The sequence below is a fragment of the Panthera leo genome, chromosome B3 (genome assembly GCF_018350215.1).
Source record: "Panthera leo isolate Ple1 chromosome B3, P.leo_Ple1_pat1.1, whole genome shotgun sequence".
NCBI lineage: Eukaryota > Metazoa > Chordata > Mammalia > Carnivora > Felidae > Panthera > Panthera leo.
Genome location: NC_056684.1, coordinates 42,760,213 through 42,778,339, shown reverse-complemented (window position 1 = coordinate 42,778,339; position 18,127 = coordinate 42,760,213). Strand labels below are relative to the sequence as shown.

The 18,127-nt window shown below is 35.2% G+C and overlaps 1 protein-coding gene across 1 annotated transcript in view; it reads right to left on the bottom strand.

Annotated features, from left to right (window-relative positions):
• Positions 1-18,127, bottom strand: part of VPS13C (vacuolar protein sorting 13 homolog C) — a 192,877-nt gene that overhangs the window by 125,932 nt on the left and 48,818 nt on the right. Inside the window, exons 15-18 of the mRNA XM_042941847.1 lie at positions 8,404-8,533; positions 7,756-7,850; positions 1,622-1,764; positions 586-778 (exon numbers count right to left, since the gene is read on the bottom strand). Coding sequence (XP_042797781.1) covers positions 586-778; positions 1,622-1,764; positions 7,756-7,850; positions 8,404-8,533 — 561 coding nt within the window. The remainder of the gene's footprint in view (positions 1-585; positions 779-1,621; positions 1,765-7,755; positions 7,851-8,403; positions 8,534-18,127) is intronic.

Genomic DNA, 18,127 nt, shown 5'->3' with positions numbered 1-18,127 from the left:
TAAATACACTTCTAAACTAGAAAGTTAAAAAAAAATCAGAGAATTCAACAAGAGCATAGGGCCAACTTACAAGTGATGCAATGGGTAGTGATCCTAATCACTAGCCTGAGATGAGTTAAGAGCCTCTGAATAAAACATGCAACCACAGACAGAAACTTGACCCAGCATTTTCAATAACATCTAAGTGCCAATGCTTTTTTCTCATGTGAACAGTATTTAAAATTCTTTTAATTACTCCTAAAGCAATTTGAATTGGTCCAGATATTTGGGGAAAGGGAAAAAGCAAAACCGAAGTGGAACAGGAAGTCCACGTATAACTATCTGAGAGAAGATGGTACAATAAACACAGACTTTTTGAATAGTATTTTAGATTATTTTTACTTTAACATAAGCATAGATTAACATAGTAGGAAAAAACGGTAGCATATGAAAAGGTAAAATTCACTGCTAACCATGTACTGCTTTTAAAACAAGAAAAAGCAGTAAACTTAGCTAATAAGTGTTAAATATGAAAGAGGAAAAATAAGAAAACCCTATGTCAGAAGTATAAAACAGGTTTGATAAAGACTGTCTCCTTGCACTTACAGCATCATAGATGACCTCCACAGGTTGAGACTGAACAATCAGAGTCTGGTCAGCGGTACTATTCTCTGGATTGGTTTCAAACTCAATTTTAAGCAAGGATGATGTAGTATCACCAATGGAAGCCACAAGTGATGGTACAATACCCTGCTGTCTCAGACCTGTTATATACCAGTGTTCTAATTTTGCTTCCACCCTATAATCCAGTGAAGAAAAAAAAAAGGTATATAAGTAAGATGCTGTAAAACATAATGGCTTAAAATATAAATTTCCCTTTTAAAAAAGTTCTTTCAGAGCCAGAACCGCACCCATTACCAAGAGATAAAGCACAAACTCCTTGGCCTGGCATTTAATTACCCATACAATCTGGGGTTTTATTTTGATTGTTTGCTCTTAACCCCTTCTCATCCACATGAGAAGCCGACCTTGGCCAACTCCCAAACACTGAGGGAGTTTTGATCACTGCTACATGAATATAAGCTACACTTCACTCAGGCAACTCTTCTCCCTATTTCATGCCACCCAGAATACTATCAAAATCTTCTCCTAGCCCTTTCTACTCAGATAGCCGAAGCCCCACTTCTCCTAGCCCAAGTTATTCTCTTCTGCAACTGAGCTGACATAGCCATTAACTATAAGGATTTGCAACACCTTCTCACCTATGAGCTCTCTGTTATTTAGTTCTAAATTATTAACTTTTTAGTTATCCTCTCTTAACAGCCACAGCATAAGCTTCTTGAAAACAGAAATTTATTGTTCCTATGCTAGCCTTCACAGTATCAACTTGATAAACTAAACATTCACTATCCAAAAAATATTTGTGAAGGAACAAGAGGGGATAAATAAATGGTGAACTCCTCATATGGCTTCATAACAAAACAAATTCAAATACAAAAACACCATCTGACACACAAAAGGAAAAGAAACTGGAGAACTACTATTAATCAGTTGTTCAATGCTAAATAACAATATTTTTCAGTCAAGTCTTATCTAGAAATAAAAACTGAAATAAAAAGTTTTTTTTTTTTTTTTAACTTACTTAAGTGCTTGTGCTCCTGGTCGCTGAGATACTTGGGTGCCCAGGCCAATTATCTGAATTTTTAGTATTTCTGGAATATTTTTGTTTTCTCTTATTGTAATAGAGGTACTTACTAACTTCAGTGTCACTATATGGGCAACATACTAAACAAAAAGAATGAATGAAGATTGTTACAGTTTAAGTAATTATTATTTTCTTTAATAATTTCTTATTTAAATTTGTTGAAATATAAAGTGATCTAAATATAGTATGTTCAAAAAGAACATTAAAAAGTTCAATAAAGAATTATAAAATTGTTGAAATAGGACAATTACAAGAGATCCAAAATGTATTTCTCTTAGTTTTAGAATAAAAATGAAACTTGATAAAATATTTTGTCACATCAAGATTTAATTCACCAGCTCTCACTAAAGCAACCTAATTCAGACCAATTCTCTGGCTCAAAAACAACAAAATATAAAGCACATCTTCTTGATGTCTTTGGAAGGTTAAAAATACATTGAGAAAAAAAAAATCATGACCAAAAAATTCATAGGTCAAGAATGGATGTAGGACAGAGAATCAGGGAGATGATTCTCATAAAACCATATAGGAAGACACTGAGAGGAAGCAAGAAACAGAAGATTCACAAAACAGAAAACAATTAGCAAAATGACAATAGTAAGTCCTTACCTAAATAAAAAGTAAACAAATTCTCCAATAAAAAGACATAGAATGGCAAAGTGGATTAAAAAATAGTAAAATCCAATAATATGCTGCCTACAAGAAAGACACTCATTTTAGCTTTAAGGACACACATAGACTAAAAGTGAGGGAATGGAAAAAGGTATTTTAAGCAAATAGTAACCCTCTCCCACGCAAGAAAAAAAAAAAAAGAGTAGTGACACTTATATCAGAAGAAAATAAACTTTAAGTTAAATGCTGTCAAAAGAGACAAAGAAGGTCATTATATAATGATAAAAGGATCTATCAATCAAGAAAATGTAACAATTGTAAATACTTAGGCACCCAACATTGGAGCATCTAAGTATATAAAGCAAATACTAACAGAACTAAAAAGAGAAATAAACAGCAATATAATATTATTTGGGGACTTCAATAGCCCACTCTCAACAACATATACATCATGCTGAGTGTCAATAAAGAAACAATGGGTTTAAACAACACTATAAGCCAAAGGGACCTAAAAGATACACATAAAACATTCCACCCAACAGCAGAAGAATAAACATTCTTTTCAAGCCCACATGGAACATTTTCTAGCATAGAACACATATTAGGCAATGAAACAAGTCTCAAAAAATTCAAGAAGATACCAATTATATCAAGTATCTTTCCCAACCACAATAGAATTAAATCTTAATAAGAGGAAAGCTACAATATTCACAAATACATAGAACAACCAATGGATCAAAGAAGAGATCAAAAGGAAAAAAAAAAAACAAAAACAGCCCGAGACACACAAAAATGGAAACAAAACACAAAACTTATGGGATGCAGCAAAAGCAGTTCTAAGAGGGACGTTTATAGTGATAAATTTCTATGTCAAGAAAATGGAAGATCTCAAATACAACCTAACTTTACAACTCAAGGAACCAGAAAAAGAACAAACTGAGCCCAATGTTATAATGAAGGAAAAAAGAAATAATAGAGATAAGAGAAATAAATGAAATAGAGGAAAAAAAAAAAAACAACAGAATAGATTAACAAAACCAAGGGTTGGTTCTTTGAAAAGAACAAAATTGACAAAACTTTAGCGAGGCTAAGCAAGAAAAAAAGAGAGACAACACATAAAATTATAAATAAAAGAGGAGATATACTAAAACCAATACCAGAGAAATACAAAAGATCATAAAAGATTACTACAAACAACTATACACCAACAAATTAGACAAGCTAAGAAAAATGGACAAATTCTAGAAATGTACAATCTACCAAGACTGAATCATGAAGAAAGAGAAAATCTGAACAGACCAATTATGAGTAAGGAGTTTGAGTCAATTATCAGGTAAAGGTGGTCAAAAGGTACAAACTTCCAGTTATACAGTAAAACCTTGAATTGAGACTAACTTGTTCTATGAGTATTCTGTAAGATGAGCAAACATCTTTTTTTTTTTAATTTTTTTAAGTTTATTTATTCATTTGAGAGAGACGCAGACAGCATGAGTGGGGGAGGGGCAGAGAGAGAGGGAGAAGAGAGAGAATCCCAAGCAGGCTCTGCACCAGCAGCACAGAGACCAACACAGGGCTCAAACCCACAAAACCATGAGATCATGACCTGAGCTGAAACCAAGAGTTGGACGCTTAACTGACTGAGGCATCCAGGTTCCCCAAGACAAACAACTATTTCTAATAAATTTTAACTTGATAAATGAGCGATGTCTTGTAATACAAGTAGTATGTGACACCAAATGTCATATGATCACAACTGAGCCCATGGTTCTTCTCTCTCTCGCTGCGGGATTATGGGTGACTGTCAATGCAATTTCCATGAAATACTCAAAAGGAGGCAAAAGCAACTGTCATTGGATACATTCCTTGTTTGTCTGTTTACTTATTTGTTTATTTATTTACTTAACATTTTACTTATCTTTGCATGACAGAGAGAGACAGAGCATGAACAGGGGAGGGGCAGAGAAAGAGGGAGACACAGAATCTGAAGCAGGCTCCAGACCCTGAGCTATCAGCACAGAGCTCAATGCGGGGCTCCAAGTCCCAAACCATGAGGTCATGACCTGAGCCCAAGTCGCACATTTAACCGACTGAGCCACCCAGGTGCCCCAAATAGATTCCTTGTTAAAGCTGCCCGAAAAGAAAAAGATTCCATCAAGCCAACAGAGAGCAGTGATTCCATTAGTGAGAGTGAAAGTCATCCCACACAATAACCCTCCTCTTTCTAGTCTCCCTCACACCAGCCACAAAGGTTTTCAAAGGTAAGTACAAGTTAATTTGTTTATTTTTCTTTATATTTTGTATTTTCTTTATTATTTCTATTATATTACAGTACTATAATCATTTTTATATGAATATTTGGGGGTTATGGAACCAATCAACTGAGTGTCCATTATTTCTTATGGGGAAATTCACTTTGATATGCAAGTGCTTTGGATTACAAGCATGTTTCCAGAACAAATTATGCTCACAAACCAATGTTTTACATATAATGAAAGGTTCTGTGGACATGAAGTACAGCTTGGTGAATACAGGTAACAATACTAATACAAAGAGAGTAGATTTCTAAAGTTCTCACCATAAACTGACAAAGAGAAAGAATATTTCCATCCTCCCCCCCAAAAATAATTGTAACTATGTGAGGTGACAGACGTGTTAACTAACCTTACTGTGGTAATCATTTTGCAATATACACATATATGAAATCACTACACTGTACACCTTGACTTACACTAAGTTATATGTCAATTCCATCTCAATAAAGCTGGAAAAAGTTTTTAAATAAATAAAAAAATGACAAATGGATTATATTATTTTTCATAATATTTTTCACCTTTAATAAAATCAATAGGCAAGCCACAGATGAAGGAAAAATACCACATAAACATTTTTGTCTTGTATGAAGAATATAGAAAGACTTCTACAAACAAAAGTAAAAGGACAAATAACATAAGTTTAAAATGGGGAAAAAACACTTTAACATAAGATACTGCATAAATGAATATATACAGATGGCCAACAAGATATGAAAACTCATTAGTCAAGACTATCATTAGTCATCAGGAAAATACATTCTAAAACATAGTGGAATAGTGTACCATACCCACTAGACTTGCTAAAATTAAAAACCCTGACAATATGACACCCGGCAGGGATGTGGAATAACTGGAATCAGTGTATGGGAATAGAAAATATCACAATCATTTTCAAGAACTGTTTGTCAGTTTTTAAAAAGGTAAATATACATCTGCCTTATAACCCAGCAATTATACTCTCAGGTATTTACCCAAGAGAAATAAAAATATATGTCCACAAAAGACTTGTATAAGAATGTTCAAAGAAGCTTTATCAATAACCAAAACTTGAAATAACAGATATACCATGAGATAAAAAACATGATAACAATAAAAAGAAATCTATATTGACACAGTCATAACATGGCTGCTTTTGTAAGGCAGGAGAGGAAAAATGACTAGAAAAGATTATGAGGGAATTGTTTGGGGGGGATGAAAATATTCTGTTTTGGGCAGGTCATTATATAGGCGTATTCAACTACTCAAATTTATCAGTATGAACCTTAAGATCTATTCCTATTATCATATATAAATTCTACCTCGACAAAATTTTAAAGCCACCATTTATAACAAATCCAACAAGAGACGTTGAACTCTAAATAGAAAGTTCAAAACATTACTGAGAGGAATTAAAGATGTCAATACACAGAAGCATATGCTCTATTTATAGATTACAAAATTCAAGATTATAAAGATGTCAATTATCTCCCAAATTAATTTATATACTCAATAAATCCCAAAGTCTCACAGTTTTTTTGTAGAAACTGAATAGCTGGTTCTACAATTTGTATAAAAATGTAAAGGGCCAAGAATAGATAAGACAGTCTTAAAGAAGAACAGTGTTGAAGGATTTACACAGCTAGATCTTAGGACTGATTACAAAGTTAGAGTAACTAAGACAGCATGCCTTTAAAGACAAATAACCAATATAACCAAGATTCCATAAGCACAGACACTTGACTGATGATAAAGGGTAACTGGAAAGCAGTGGGGAAAGCATGGTCCTTTTACTAGTCAATGAGAAGTCAAGTACACAGCCATCTAGAGAAAAAATTTATCTTAAATTTTTTAAGACCTCCCACCATATACAAGAATTCAATTCTAAATGGACCTTAGATCTAAATATACAAAGTAAAATATTATAAAGCTTCTGGAAAGAAAATACTGTTATGACCTTATAGTGAGTTAAGACTTTTTAAACAAAACACAAAAAAGGCACGACCCATAAATGAAAAGATTAACAAATCAGGTAACATTAAATAAAGAACATCTATCCATCAAAAGACACCATTTAAAAGTGAAAATACACATTACCTTACATTGTCGGAGAAGATATTTGCAACACACCAAAAACGAAAAGGCAAGCCACACTGTGGGGAAAGATATTAACAACACGCCTAACTAGCAAAGGCCTCATACCCAGAACATATAAAGAATGCTTACAGACCAGTGAGAAAAAGACAACACAATAATAAATAAGAGACTCAAAAGCTACTTCACAAAAGAAGTAGCCTAATAGGCTTATAATTACTTAAAAAGTAAAAAACTTCTTTAGCCATTCAGGAAATGCAAATTAAAACCACAATGAAATTCTACTACATACCATTTAGAATGGTTAACTTGGAGAAAGTGTCAATGCCAAGAATAGACAAGTATGTGGAGAAACAAGAATCCTCATCTACTGCTGATGGAAATGTTTTCACTTTGGAAAACTATTGACTAGCAAAATCTATTAAAGTAAAAATATACTTACATCCTATGACACAGAAATTCCACTCCTAAGAATACACAGAGCGGAAATTCTCACATATGCACATTCAAGGGCATTTACAAGAAGTTAATAGCAGCATAACAAGCAAAAAATAGAAATAAGCCAAATGTCCGTCAACAAAAGAAAGAATAGTTGTTGTATTTTGAAATAATCGAATCCTATACAACAATGAAAATGAGCAAAATCCATCTAGTGAAAGAAAGGAATGAATCTCACAACAGTGCCAAATCTATAGCAAGGTCTGTATCTTAACCCTGACAGTGACGACACCACTGTTCCCCGTGTGATAAATGCAATACATTTTGGTTTTGTTCAGCCTTTACACACATATCGTAATACAATAATTATTTTAAAGATAAAATTTTTAAAGATTCAATTGAACTCGATAATAAGTACTTGTTTAAATCAGGTTATTCATACATTCACTAAAGTGAGCAAATCTAAAAGTGAAGACAGTTTTAACTGGTAGGGTCTGACTAGAAACATTTAACAAATAAAATAGTAAAACAGAAACAAATGATAACATTTTTATAAAAATCAGTAGCTCATTTAACACAATTCAAGATAATACAGTAAGATGAAACAAAATACCTCTTAAACCACCTAAAAATAATTACCTGCTTGGGTAAAGTTAAGTTATGGGTGCTCTCACTATAACCAATAGCAGTAAAAAGCTTATCTTTCTCCTCTGGAGTCATAATGTCATCAATACCTACAAAGAAATGACAGAATTTAAGAAATCAATTGCTTCAGTTTTACAGGTATAATAAAAAAATCAAACCAAACTAACAGGTGCCCTAAAATAAACAGACATAAATGCTAAAAGCAAAAGCAGCCAGGCAATATCCTCAAATATACTACTTTGCCTAGTTAAAACAAACATCATGTATTTGCTTGCTTAGGTCAAGAAAAGGCAAAAAAAAAAAAAAGACACCATTAAGGGAATACCAGTCTGTCATAAGGATTTTAGAATTCCCTAAATATGTTAAAAATTAAGTGAAACTTTTAATACCCATGGAAAAAGTAACAATAAGAAATGCCAGATGTTGACGCTTTTGAATTTAAACTTATAAAATTTCACACAAATAATTTTTCTCAAAAATAGCAAAGTTTTAATTTAGCTAGATAAATCCAGAACTAATGCCTGAAGGATCTGCTCACACGTTTACTAATAATAAACATAGTAAAATTCAACTAACTGGCTAAAACAGAACTTATATTTTTTTCTTATCTGTGTAAAATAAAATATCTGACTTGAAACTTACTTTCAGGAATCAAAGATTCTTCATCTTTTTTCTTAGACTCCTTCTTACCCCAAAACCCACTAAACCAGCCTCCACGTTTCTCGCCTGTGTCAGTAGACTTTTTCCTTAATTTTTGCCCAGATCGAATCACCTAAAAAAGTAAAAATTTTAAATTTAAATTTAAAAGTAAAAATGTTTAATTTAATTAAAGAATAAATGCCCTCTTCATATTCAGGTATAGCCAGGTAAGAATAATGGTTAATTTTTTTAACATGACATTAGGTTCAAAACAGTCAAGAAAGCCTTCTGAAATGGTATTCAACATGATTTGGTTAATAGTCCCACTGCTAATTTACTTTCCTACTGATAAAATTTTGATGGGGTTGCATATTGTCAGAAATACAGTAAATGTCTCAATATAAATACAAATAAGTCAAGCAGAGAAAGACAGATACCATATGCTTTCACTCATATGTAGATCCTGAGAAACTCAACAGAAGACCAGGGGGGAAGGGAAGGGGGAGAGAGAGAAGGAGGTAAACCGTAGAGATTCTTAAATACTGAGGACAAACTGAGGGTTGATGGGGGTCGGGGGGAGGGGAAAGTGGGTGATGGGCATTGAGGAGGGCACCTGTTGGGATGAGCACTGGGTGTTGTATGGAAACCACTTTGACAACAAATTTCATATAAGAAACAATAAAGATTAAAAAAAGAAATATAGTAAGGGTTTCAATATAAATATAGATATATAATATAAATATATACAAATATATAAATAAAAATAAATATATATAATTATAAATACCTAGAAAAATATAAAAAAATATATAAATATAAATGAATAAAAATAAATAAATATATATAAATATAAATAAAAACATAAATAAAAACAGATAGCCTTTGAATCTCATTTTATTCTCTTCTCAGTAAATCCTGGCTTGATTTTCTGCTGCTCCTTTCAAATAGTAAAATATAGATGAATAACCAAAAAGTACACAACAGAAGGATAAATAGATTTAAGGGGATAAGTAATTTAGACTCTATCTTCTCATTCCCTGAATAAGTAAACTTTAATAATTTTCCCACCTTAGGGGGCACCCGGGTGACTCAGTCAGTTGAGTGTCTGACTCTTGATTTAGGCTGAAGTCACGATCTCATGGTTCCTGGGATAGAGCCCCATGTCAGGCTCAAAGCTGACAGCACAGAGCCTGGTTGGGATTCTCTCCCTCCCTCTCTCTCTGACCCCTCCCCTGCTTGCATGCACACATATGCATCCTCTCTCTCTATCTCTCTCTCTCGAAATAAACTTAAAATAAAATCTCTAAAAAATAGTAATAATTTTACCACTTAAAATATATAAAATTTGAAATTGGTAGTGACATGTTTCAAGTCTCCCTGTGTAACAAAAAGATGAAAAAAAAAAGATGAAGATGAAAAAAAGAGAAGATGAAAAAAAAAAAAGGTGAATTAGTAAAGACAAGATGAAACTAAGTTAAGTAAGTTCTCTTTAATAACCAGACATTAAATAAATAAGGGAATACGTCTACGTCTGTGCACAAAACTGTCAAAGTTTCACCACTGACAGCTGAGCCATAACTATCTTTTGTCAAGCTTACCAATCCATTTTCAGCATTCAGAAATGTAATAAGTAAAAATATATACATTTGATTATTTTATATTCCATAGGATATAACATTTCACTTCTCTTGTCATAGAAGATTAATGTGCTATTTTATTTTTCATGACAATTAGAACTTTGACAAGTTATTTAACCTCTCTATACCTTAATTTGCTAATATAAATTGAAGACAGTAATAGTACTTTCCTCAGAATAGATACCCAGCAAACTGTATCAACAAAACGGTAGCTATTATTTTCGTTTCTATTACTAAACTTTCTACTTTAAAACTTTTCATCAACACAAAGCTTCAGCAAAAGCAAATCAATTCTTAGCCACCAATATCTTGAGTTCACCTCAAACTTTGAAACAATATTATTAATTCAAGTGCGTGCTGTGTTTGTCTTTAACTATGAGATATTTTTTGAGTGGAACTAACTCCATCGTGTCCATAACAACATAAGTCCTAAGTGTTGAAATGTTAGTGAGAAGAGGCACTTGAAATAAAAAACAAGAAATAATAAAACTTGAAAGTGGTTTCAAAAAATTTCAAATGTAGCATTTAGATGCAGGCTACATAGTTCAACAGTAAGTTATGAATCTTTAAGACAAAGAAATCGTGCAACCTATGAATAGGGCTCTTCCTTTCAACAAAAAGCAGTGACAGAAGAGCACTATGACACCAATGATAATTCAGGAGACTAGGATAGTGCCTGAGAATGTAAAGACTAAGTAGGGGAGAAATGTAACATTTTTGTCACAAACCAGAGAGAAATGCATATGTTCAGGCCCTGTTTGAATCTGCAAAATGAAAGTAAATGGCAAATCAGCTACTGTGGATATTATCATAGCTCAGTGGTATCCAATCTTTGCTGTACTTAAGAATCACCAGGAAATAGGGGCGCCTGGGTGGCTCAGTTAACCAACTGAGTGTCCAATTTATGGCTCAGGTAACGATCTCGTTGTTCATGGATTCATGCCCCGCATCAGGCTCTGTGCTGACAGGTCAGAGCCTGGAGCCTGCTTGGGATTCTGTGCCTCCCTCTCTCTGCCCCTCCCCCACTTGCACTCTGTCTCTTGCTCTCAACTATAAATAAAAACACTAAAATAAAAAAAAAGAATCATCAGGAAACTTTAACAAAAACAAAAACAGCAACAACAATGTCCGAGCCTCACCACAAACCAATTAAATCAAATCCTGAGGAAGTGGACTCCAGGCATTATTTGTTTTAATTCGCTAGGGATTCTAATGTGCAGCAGGATTCAGAACCACTGAGATAACCAGACAAGAGTTCCTCAACAACAGCAGAGATCATCAAGCTGGAAGTAGATGAAACTGAGCTATTTTCAGAAAAGATATCCAATTAAATGTATATCATCCAGATTTACGAACAGTTCTCTATAAATCTAAATAGAGGAATGGCTATACAATATTTGATATTTTATTACAGCCTTTTTAAACTAAACTGGGGCACCTGACTGGCTTAGTCAGTAGAATGGGCGACTCCTGATCTGGGGGTCATGAGTTCAAGACCCATGTTGAGTGTAGAGATTACTTTAAAAAAATATATTTTTTAATCTTTTTAATAACTAAACTAATTCAAAAAAGGGCAGGCACTAATTTTTTTTGTTACCATATTTTTTATCACTCATTAAAATTTTACTTTTTGATAAGAGAAAACATATTTTTCAGCTTTAAGGGAAAACATTTTTATTTTGAAAAATAAGTTAATCATTAAGGAATTTAAAAAATAAAATGTTGATACAGGACATTAAAATAATGTAGTGACCAACCCCAACATTCAACTTTTGCCCTCTCAAATCTCTATTTAAATCCCTAACTAAAAAAAAAAAAAAAAAAAAAAAAGATACAGCCACTATTAGCACTGAAATCTTTGTAAAGCTGTGATCAGCATGTCACAGATTTTGAGGAATTTCAAAATAAACTGAAAATTTTAGACAATAAAGAGAAGACAGAAGTTAATTAATTAGAAAGCAGTAAAAATACTAATTTCAGGGGAACCTGTGTGGCTCAGTCTTTTTTTTTTTTTTTATAAATTTCTTTTTATTTATTTATTTTTGAGAGAGAGAGAGAGAGAGAGAACAAGTAAGGGAAGGGCAGACAGAAAGAGGGACAGAGGATCTGAAGTGGGCTCTGCACGGACAGCAGAAAGCCCAATGTGGGGGTTGGACCCAAAAACCATGAGATCACGACCTGAGCTGAAGGCAGCCGCTTAACTGACTGAACCACTCAGGTGCCCCTGGGTGGCTCAGTCTTAAGGTTAAGCATCCAACTTTGGCTCAGGTCATGATCTCACGGTTCAGGGGTTCAAGCCCCACGTCGTAGTCTGTGCTGACAGTTCAGAGCCTGGAGCCTGCTTCAGATTCTGTATCTCCCTCTCTCTCTGCCCCTCCCCTGTGTATTCTTTCTTTCTCTCTCTCTCTCTCTCGCTCTCAAAAATAAATAATAAGCATTAAAAAAAATTTTAAAGATACTAATTTCAAACAGTGATAATGATTATGAAGAAAACAGCAAAATAAAAAAATAGTGAAAAAAAACTTTCCTACATGTTGATGATTATCATTTAAAAAATACTTTCAAAAATGAGAGTTGACCTAGAAATACGTACGTAGCATATACCAGTGTCTAATCTTTGGTCTTAATATTATATTATAATCACAACAGACATAACCACTAAGGCAAACTGAGGGAAGGGTACACAGGACCTCTGTGAAATATCTTTGCTTTACTTCTTGTGAATCTACAATTATTTCAAAGTAAAAAATCTCTTATCTATATGAGACCAAAAATGAGTTGTAAAACGTATATGACCTAACATAAGGAGGGGTGCAGGACCCTTTCACTTTAATACCCCTCTGCTGTCTTCCCTTCCTGCCCTATGCAGTTAAGGGTCCATGGTAAGTAACTTCAGCCAATTCTCTGCCTCTATTTTAAATTCTGTGACCCTGTGGATTTTCCTTTACAATGAAAAAACTTTAGCCTTGGATGAAGCTACTTGCCTTTTCTTCATCTATATCCATCCCTTTATCCATGGCACTGAACAATAAACCCTTCCTTTGATTTTTAAGGAACTAGTAACTGATGTTCAGTACACCCACTTAAAGGTCAAGCAACTTAATGTAGAAAGGATTGAAATGATCTGTTGCTTTTGGCAAATCATTCCTTTAATTCATAGGAACAAGCCCAAGCACTATCAAATACCTTCTAACATACTCATACTCAAGGCAACGGCATGGCTCAGACAGTTAAGCATCAACTCTTGATTTTAGCTCAGGTCATGATGTCATGGCTGTGAGTTCCAGATCCACGTTGGGCTCCACGCTGAACGTGGAGTCGGCTTGGGATTCTCCCTCTTCGTCTTTCTCTGCCCTTCCCCTGCTTTCACTTGCTCTTTCAAAAGAAATAAACTTAAAAAAAAATACTCCTACTCCTGGACCCCAAAACTGCACTTTGGGGAACCTGCCCTTAAGAAAATAAGAAATGTGGGGCACCTGGGTGGCTCAGTTGGATAAACATCTGACTTAGGCTCAGGTTACAATCTTACGGTTCATGGGTTCAAGCCCCGCGTCGGTCTCTGCGCTGACAGCTCAGAGCCTGGAGCCTGCCTGGGATTCTGTGCCTTCCTCCCTCTCTCTCTGACCCTCGCCCGCTCACACTCGATCTCTCTCAGTCTCTCAAAAACAAACAAACAAACATTAAAAAAAAAAAAAAAGAAAGTAAGAAATTTTTGAGAAAGCATGTAGACAAGGCTGTTCATTGTAGTGTCATTTATAATTAAATATAATCAGTGGGAAATAGTGAAGCAAATTCTGATATATGCACAGAATGGAATACTATTCAGTTGTTTAAAATTATGTTGGAGAAATTATTCTACGGGCATAAAAATGGAATGCTATAGTAAATTTTTTAAAAGAAAGAAAAGCAAGTTACAAAACCTTTTCTTAACTCCACATTCCCCACCAGTTACCATTCCATTGACCTGTTCTCTCCTTACAGTAAGGTATCACACTGTCAACACTCAATGTCTCCAATTCCTAGACATCCACTCTCTCTCATTCCTATTGTCTCTACCCACATTTTTCTATAAAAACTGCTCTTTAATTGATTTCTTTATTGCTAAATCCAACAATAAACTTTCAGTTCCATGGTGGCATAAGTCCTATATAGCCCATCCTTCACATTAATGAGTAAAAATTCTGAACAAAATATAAAAATCATCTACAACAGACTCTAAAAACTAAGCAAAGTAGGCAGATGTTAGATAGGAGTCAAAATTTGGAGAAATCATCTCCACCAGAATGAGCTACCCATGTTTTGTTGTTGTTGTTTTTGCATTTTCCCTCACATGTTGTGCCTACCCTCTTTCCCCCCTTAACTTTTCCCTCCTGAGGATGTTATTGCCTTTGGGCAGTCCCCTTCCCTTCAGTGCAGACATGACCTATGACCTGTTTCTAACCAACAGAATATGACAAAGGTGACAAGATGTATGTGACTATGTGCATGAAACTGTACCAGCTTTCTTGCTGGAATCTCTCTCTCTCCCTTTGAAAAAGCAAGCTGACGGGGCACCTGGGTGGCTCAGTCGGTCAGGCATCCAACTTCAGCTCAGGTCATGATTTTGTGGTTTGTGGGTTGGAGCCCCATGTCAGGCTCTGTGCTGATAACTCAGAGCCTGGAGCCTGCTTTGGATTCTGGGTCTCCCTCTCTCTCTGCCCCTCCCCTGCTCACACTCTGTCTCTCTCTCAAAAATAATAAATAAACATTTAAAAAATTAAAAAGAAAAAAAGGAAAAGCAAGCTGCCATCTTGTGGGCCATGTTAAGAAGCCCATCTGGCAAGGAAATGAAATGAAATGATGAGCTAAGGAGCACCCTCTACCCAACAGCCAACAAGAAATTGGAGTCCTACATCCCACAGGCATAAGGAACTAAAATCTGCCAACAAAAGCAGATCCTTCATCAGTGACACCCCAGATGAAACCAGTTTCAGCCAACATCTTCATAGAAATATTTTGAGACCATAAGCAGAGATCTCAGGTAACAAGCTATACCTGAACTTCTGACTCACAGAAACTCTGAGATAATTGTGCATTGCTTTAAGTCACTGGCTTTAAGCCACAGAAAACTACTTCACACGGCTGTACCCTGAGTAAGGGCCTCAGCCATGGAGCACTGAAGAGGCACAGGTAGCTAAACCCCTGAAAGAAACTCCATAGGCTGGCCAAGGAATGAGAAAATGAAGTCCATGAAAACCAGAGAAGATGAGGGAAATACCAGGGGCAGAAGAGCCAGGGAATGGATTATCTCTTAATTCTGTGTATGAACCTGCACAAATTTCAGTCTAACCCAAGCTCCCCGTGTATGAAAGTGACCTAAACAAAAGGGGCAAAGATATAAAGACCTGCACAAGTCTCCAACTAACTCCTCTACTATTCATGTGCAAAATGGACCCAAACCAATGACATATCCAGCATGGAGCCTGACACAGGGCTCAATCTCATGGCATTGAGATCATGACCTGAGCCAAAAGCAAGAGTTGGACACTTCAGTGACTGAGCCACCCAGGTGCTGGGTATGGATCCAATGGTCAGATAACCTCAATGCTGAAACCAGCAGAGAACCGTTATAGTTTCTGCTAGATGATATGAAAGGAAAGACACTTGAAATGACTAAAAAGATTAGAACTTTCAGTAGAGAAATGGGAACTATAAAAAGGAACTCAATATGAGTTTTAGACCTGAAAAACATATTATTTGAAGGAAAAACTCCTAGGATGGGCTCAACAGTAAAATAGGGATGATAGAGAAAAATATAATCTTGAAGACGTACCAATAGAAATAATCCAATTCAAAGAACAGAGAGTAAAAAGATTGATTAAAAAAATGAACAAAGCCTCAGAGATTTGTGGCGTATCAAAAGGTCTCATATATATGTATATATGTATATATGTACACATTTGTGTGTATGTGTATAAAACTTGAATCCAAGAAGGAAAGAAGAAACCTAGACCAAAAATTATTTCAACACAGGTTTGAATTACACAGCTCCACTTATACATAGATTTTTTTCTATATATGTACAGTGCCATAAATATATTGTCCTTATGATTTTCTTAAGAACATTTTCTTTTCCCTAGCTTACTTTGAGAGTACAGTATAGAATACATATAACATAAAAAATATGTGTTAACCAACTGTTGATGTTATCAATAAGGCTTCTGGTCAACAGCAGACTATTAGTGGTTACCTTTTGGGGGAGTCTAAAGTTAATGAAGATTTTTTACAGTGTAGGGGGTCCCTAACTCCTGTATTGTTCAAGGGTCGGCTGTGTGTGAGTGTGTGTGTGTGTGTGTGTGTGTGTGTGTATAAAACTGGGAGTCCTAGACAGAAAAAAGAAAGGAATGTGATCAAAAATTATTTGAGGAAATAATGGCTGAAACATCTCATATTTTGGTAAATCTAATGGTCAATTCTCAGTCCTCAGCTCAGTTGACCAATCAGATGCATCTGTCACATATGATCACTCCCTCTTGCTTGCAATTCTTTCTTCACTTGACTTTGAGGATATTAGTCATAGAGCTTCCCAACTACATCCCTGGCAACTCCTCCATGATCAACTTTGTTGATTCTCATCTCTCTGACCTGTAACAATAGAATGCTTTGGGTCTTTGGAGTACTCCCCTAGCTACTCTAATTTCCGAGGTGATCTCATCTGATGTCACGGCTTTAAATACCATCTATGTACTGACAACTCCGAAATGTATATACCTAGCACAGATTTCTCTTCTCAACTATAAATTTATGTATCCAACTGTCTACTCCATACATCCACAACTTTATTTAAAAGATAGCTAAACTTAATAGGTCCCAAACTGAATTCTTCATCTCTCCCACCTCACCCAAGCTTATTCTATCCAGACTTCCCGATCTCATTTCACGGAAACTTCATCTTTCCAACTGCGACAGGCCAAAATCTCTAAAGTCATCTCCAATTTCTCTATTATAACCCGTATCTAATCAGTTGGAAAATATTAGCTCTATGTTCAAATTCTATCCAGAATCTGACCTTTTCTCATCACCTCCATTGCAACCACTCTCAGCCATTATCTCTCACCTCAAATATTTCAACAGCATCCTAACTGATCTCCCTATTTTCACCCTTGTTCTCCTTTTTACACAAAAGAGCAGACTGAGTGAATTTTAAAACATAAGTTAGACTGTATCATTCCATTCTCAAAATGGCTCCCTAATTCAGAGTAAAGGTCAAATTCACACAATTACTTGTAAGACCCTAACAATCTGGCACCCTCTCCAACTCCCATAAGCACCCCTCCTACTCCTCCACTATGTTCCACTCTGACCTTGCTAACGACCACTCTCCTCTCTCTCACCACTCAGTTAGTTCCGTGAGTGAACCAGATAGTCACCTCAAAACTTTTCAGCTTGCTATATTCTTTCTGTCTGGTACACTTTTCCCTCAGAAAGCATTCTGGTTGATTCCCTCACATTCTTCAGGTGTTTGCTTAAATGTTTCCTTCTTAGTGAGGCTTTCCGTGACCACCCTATTTAAAATTGCAACCCTCATCATCATTACTGCCTGGCCCCAGTGATATATTCCTTTTCTGTATGCCCTTCAACTTTATTTTTATTTATGTTTTTATTATCTTTCTTTCTACTAGAATGTAAGTAAGGGATTTTTGTTCTGTTAATTTCTGTATGCTAATACAGATGATGATGATGATGAATGAGAAAAAATCACTTATTTACTAATTACTATGTGCCAAGCACTCAGTAGTCTAAGTGCTTTACATGGATTATCATGTACTCCTCAAAGTAACCCTGTGATGTACATACTATGAATTAATCCTATTTTACAAATCAGGAAACTGAGGCAATGAGAGATGAAAGAGCTAACCCAAGATCATGCAAGTAGGCAAAGCTGGGATTAGAATCTAGACCATCTGACTCCAGAGTCCACACTCTTAACCATGATGCTAGTAAAATAGGCACTCAATGAGTACTTACTAAGTAAATGAATGAATAGGCGTGTGCTTTAATCCCATTTAAAAATGTGGGGCACCAGGGCAACTCAGTCAGTTAAGCGTCCA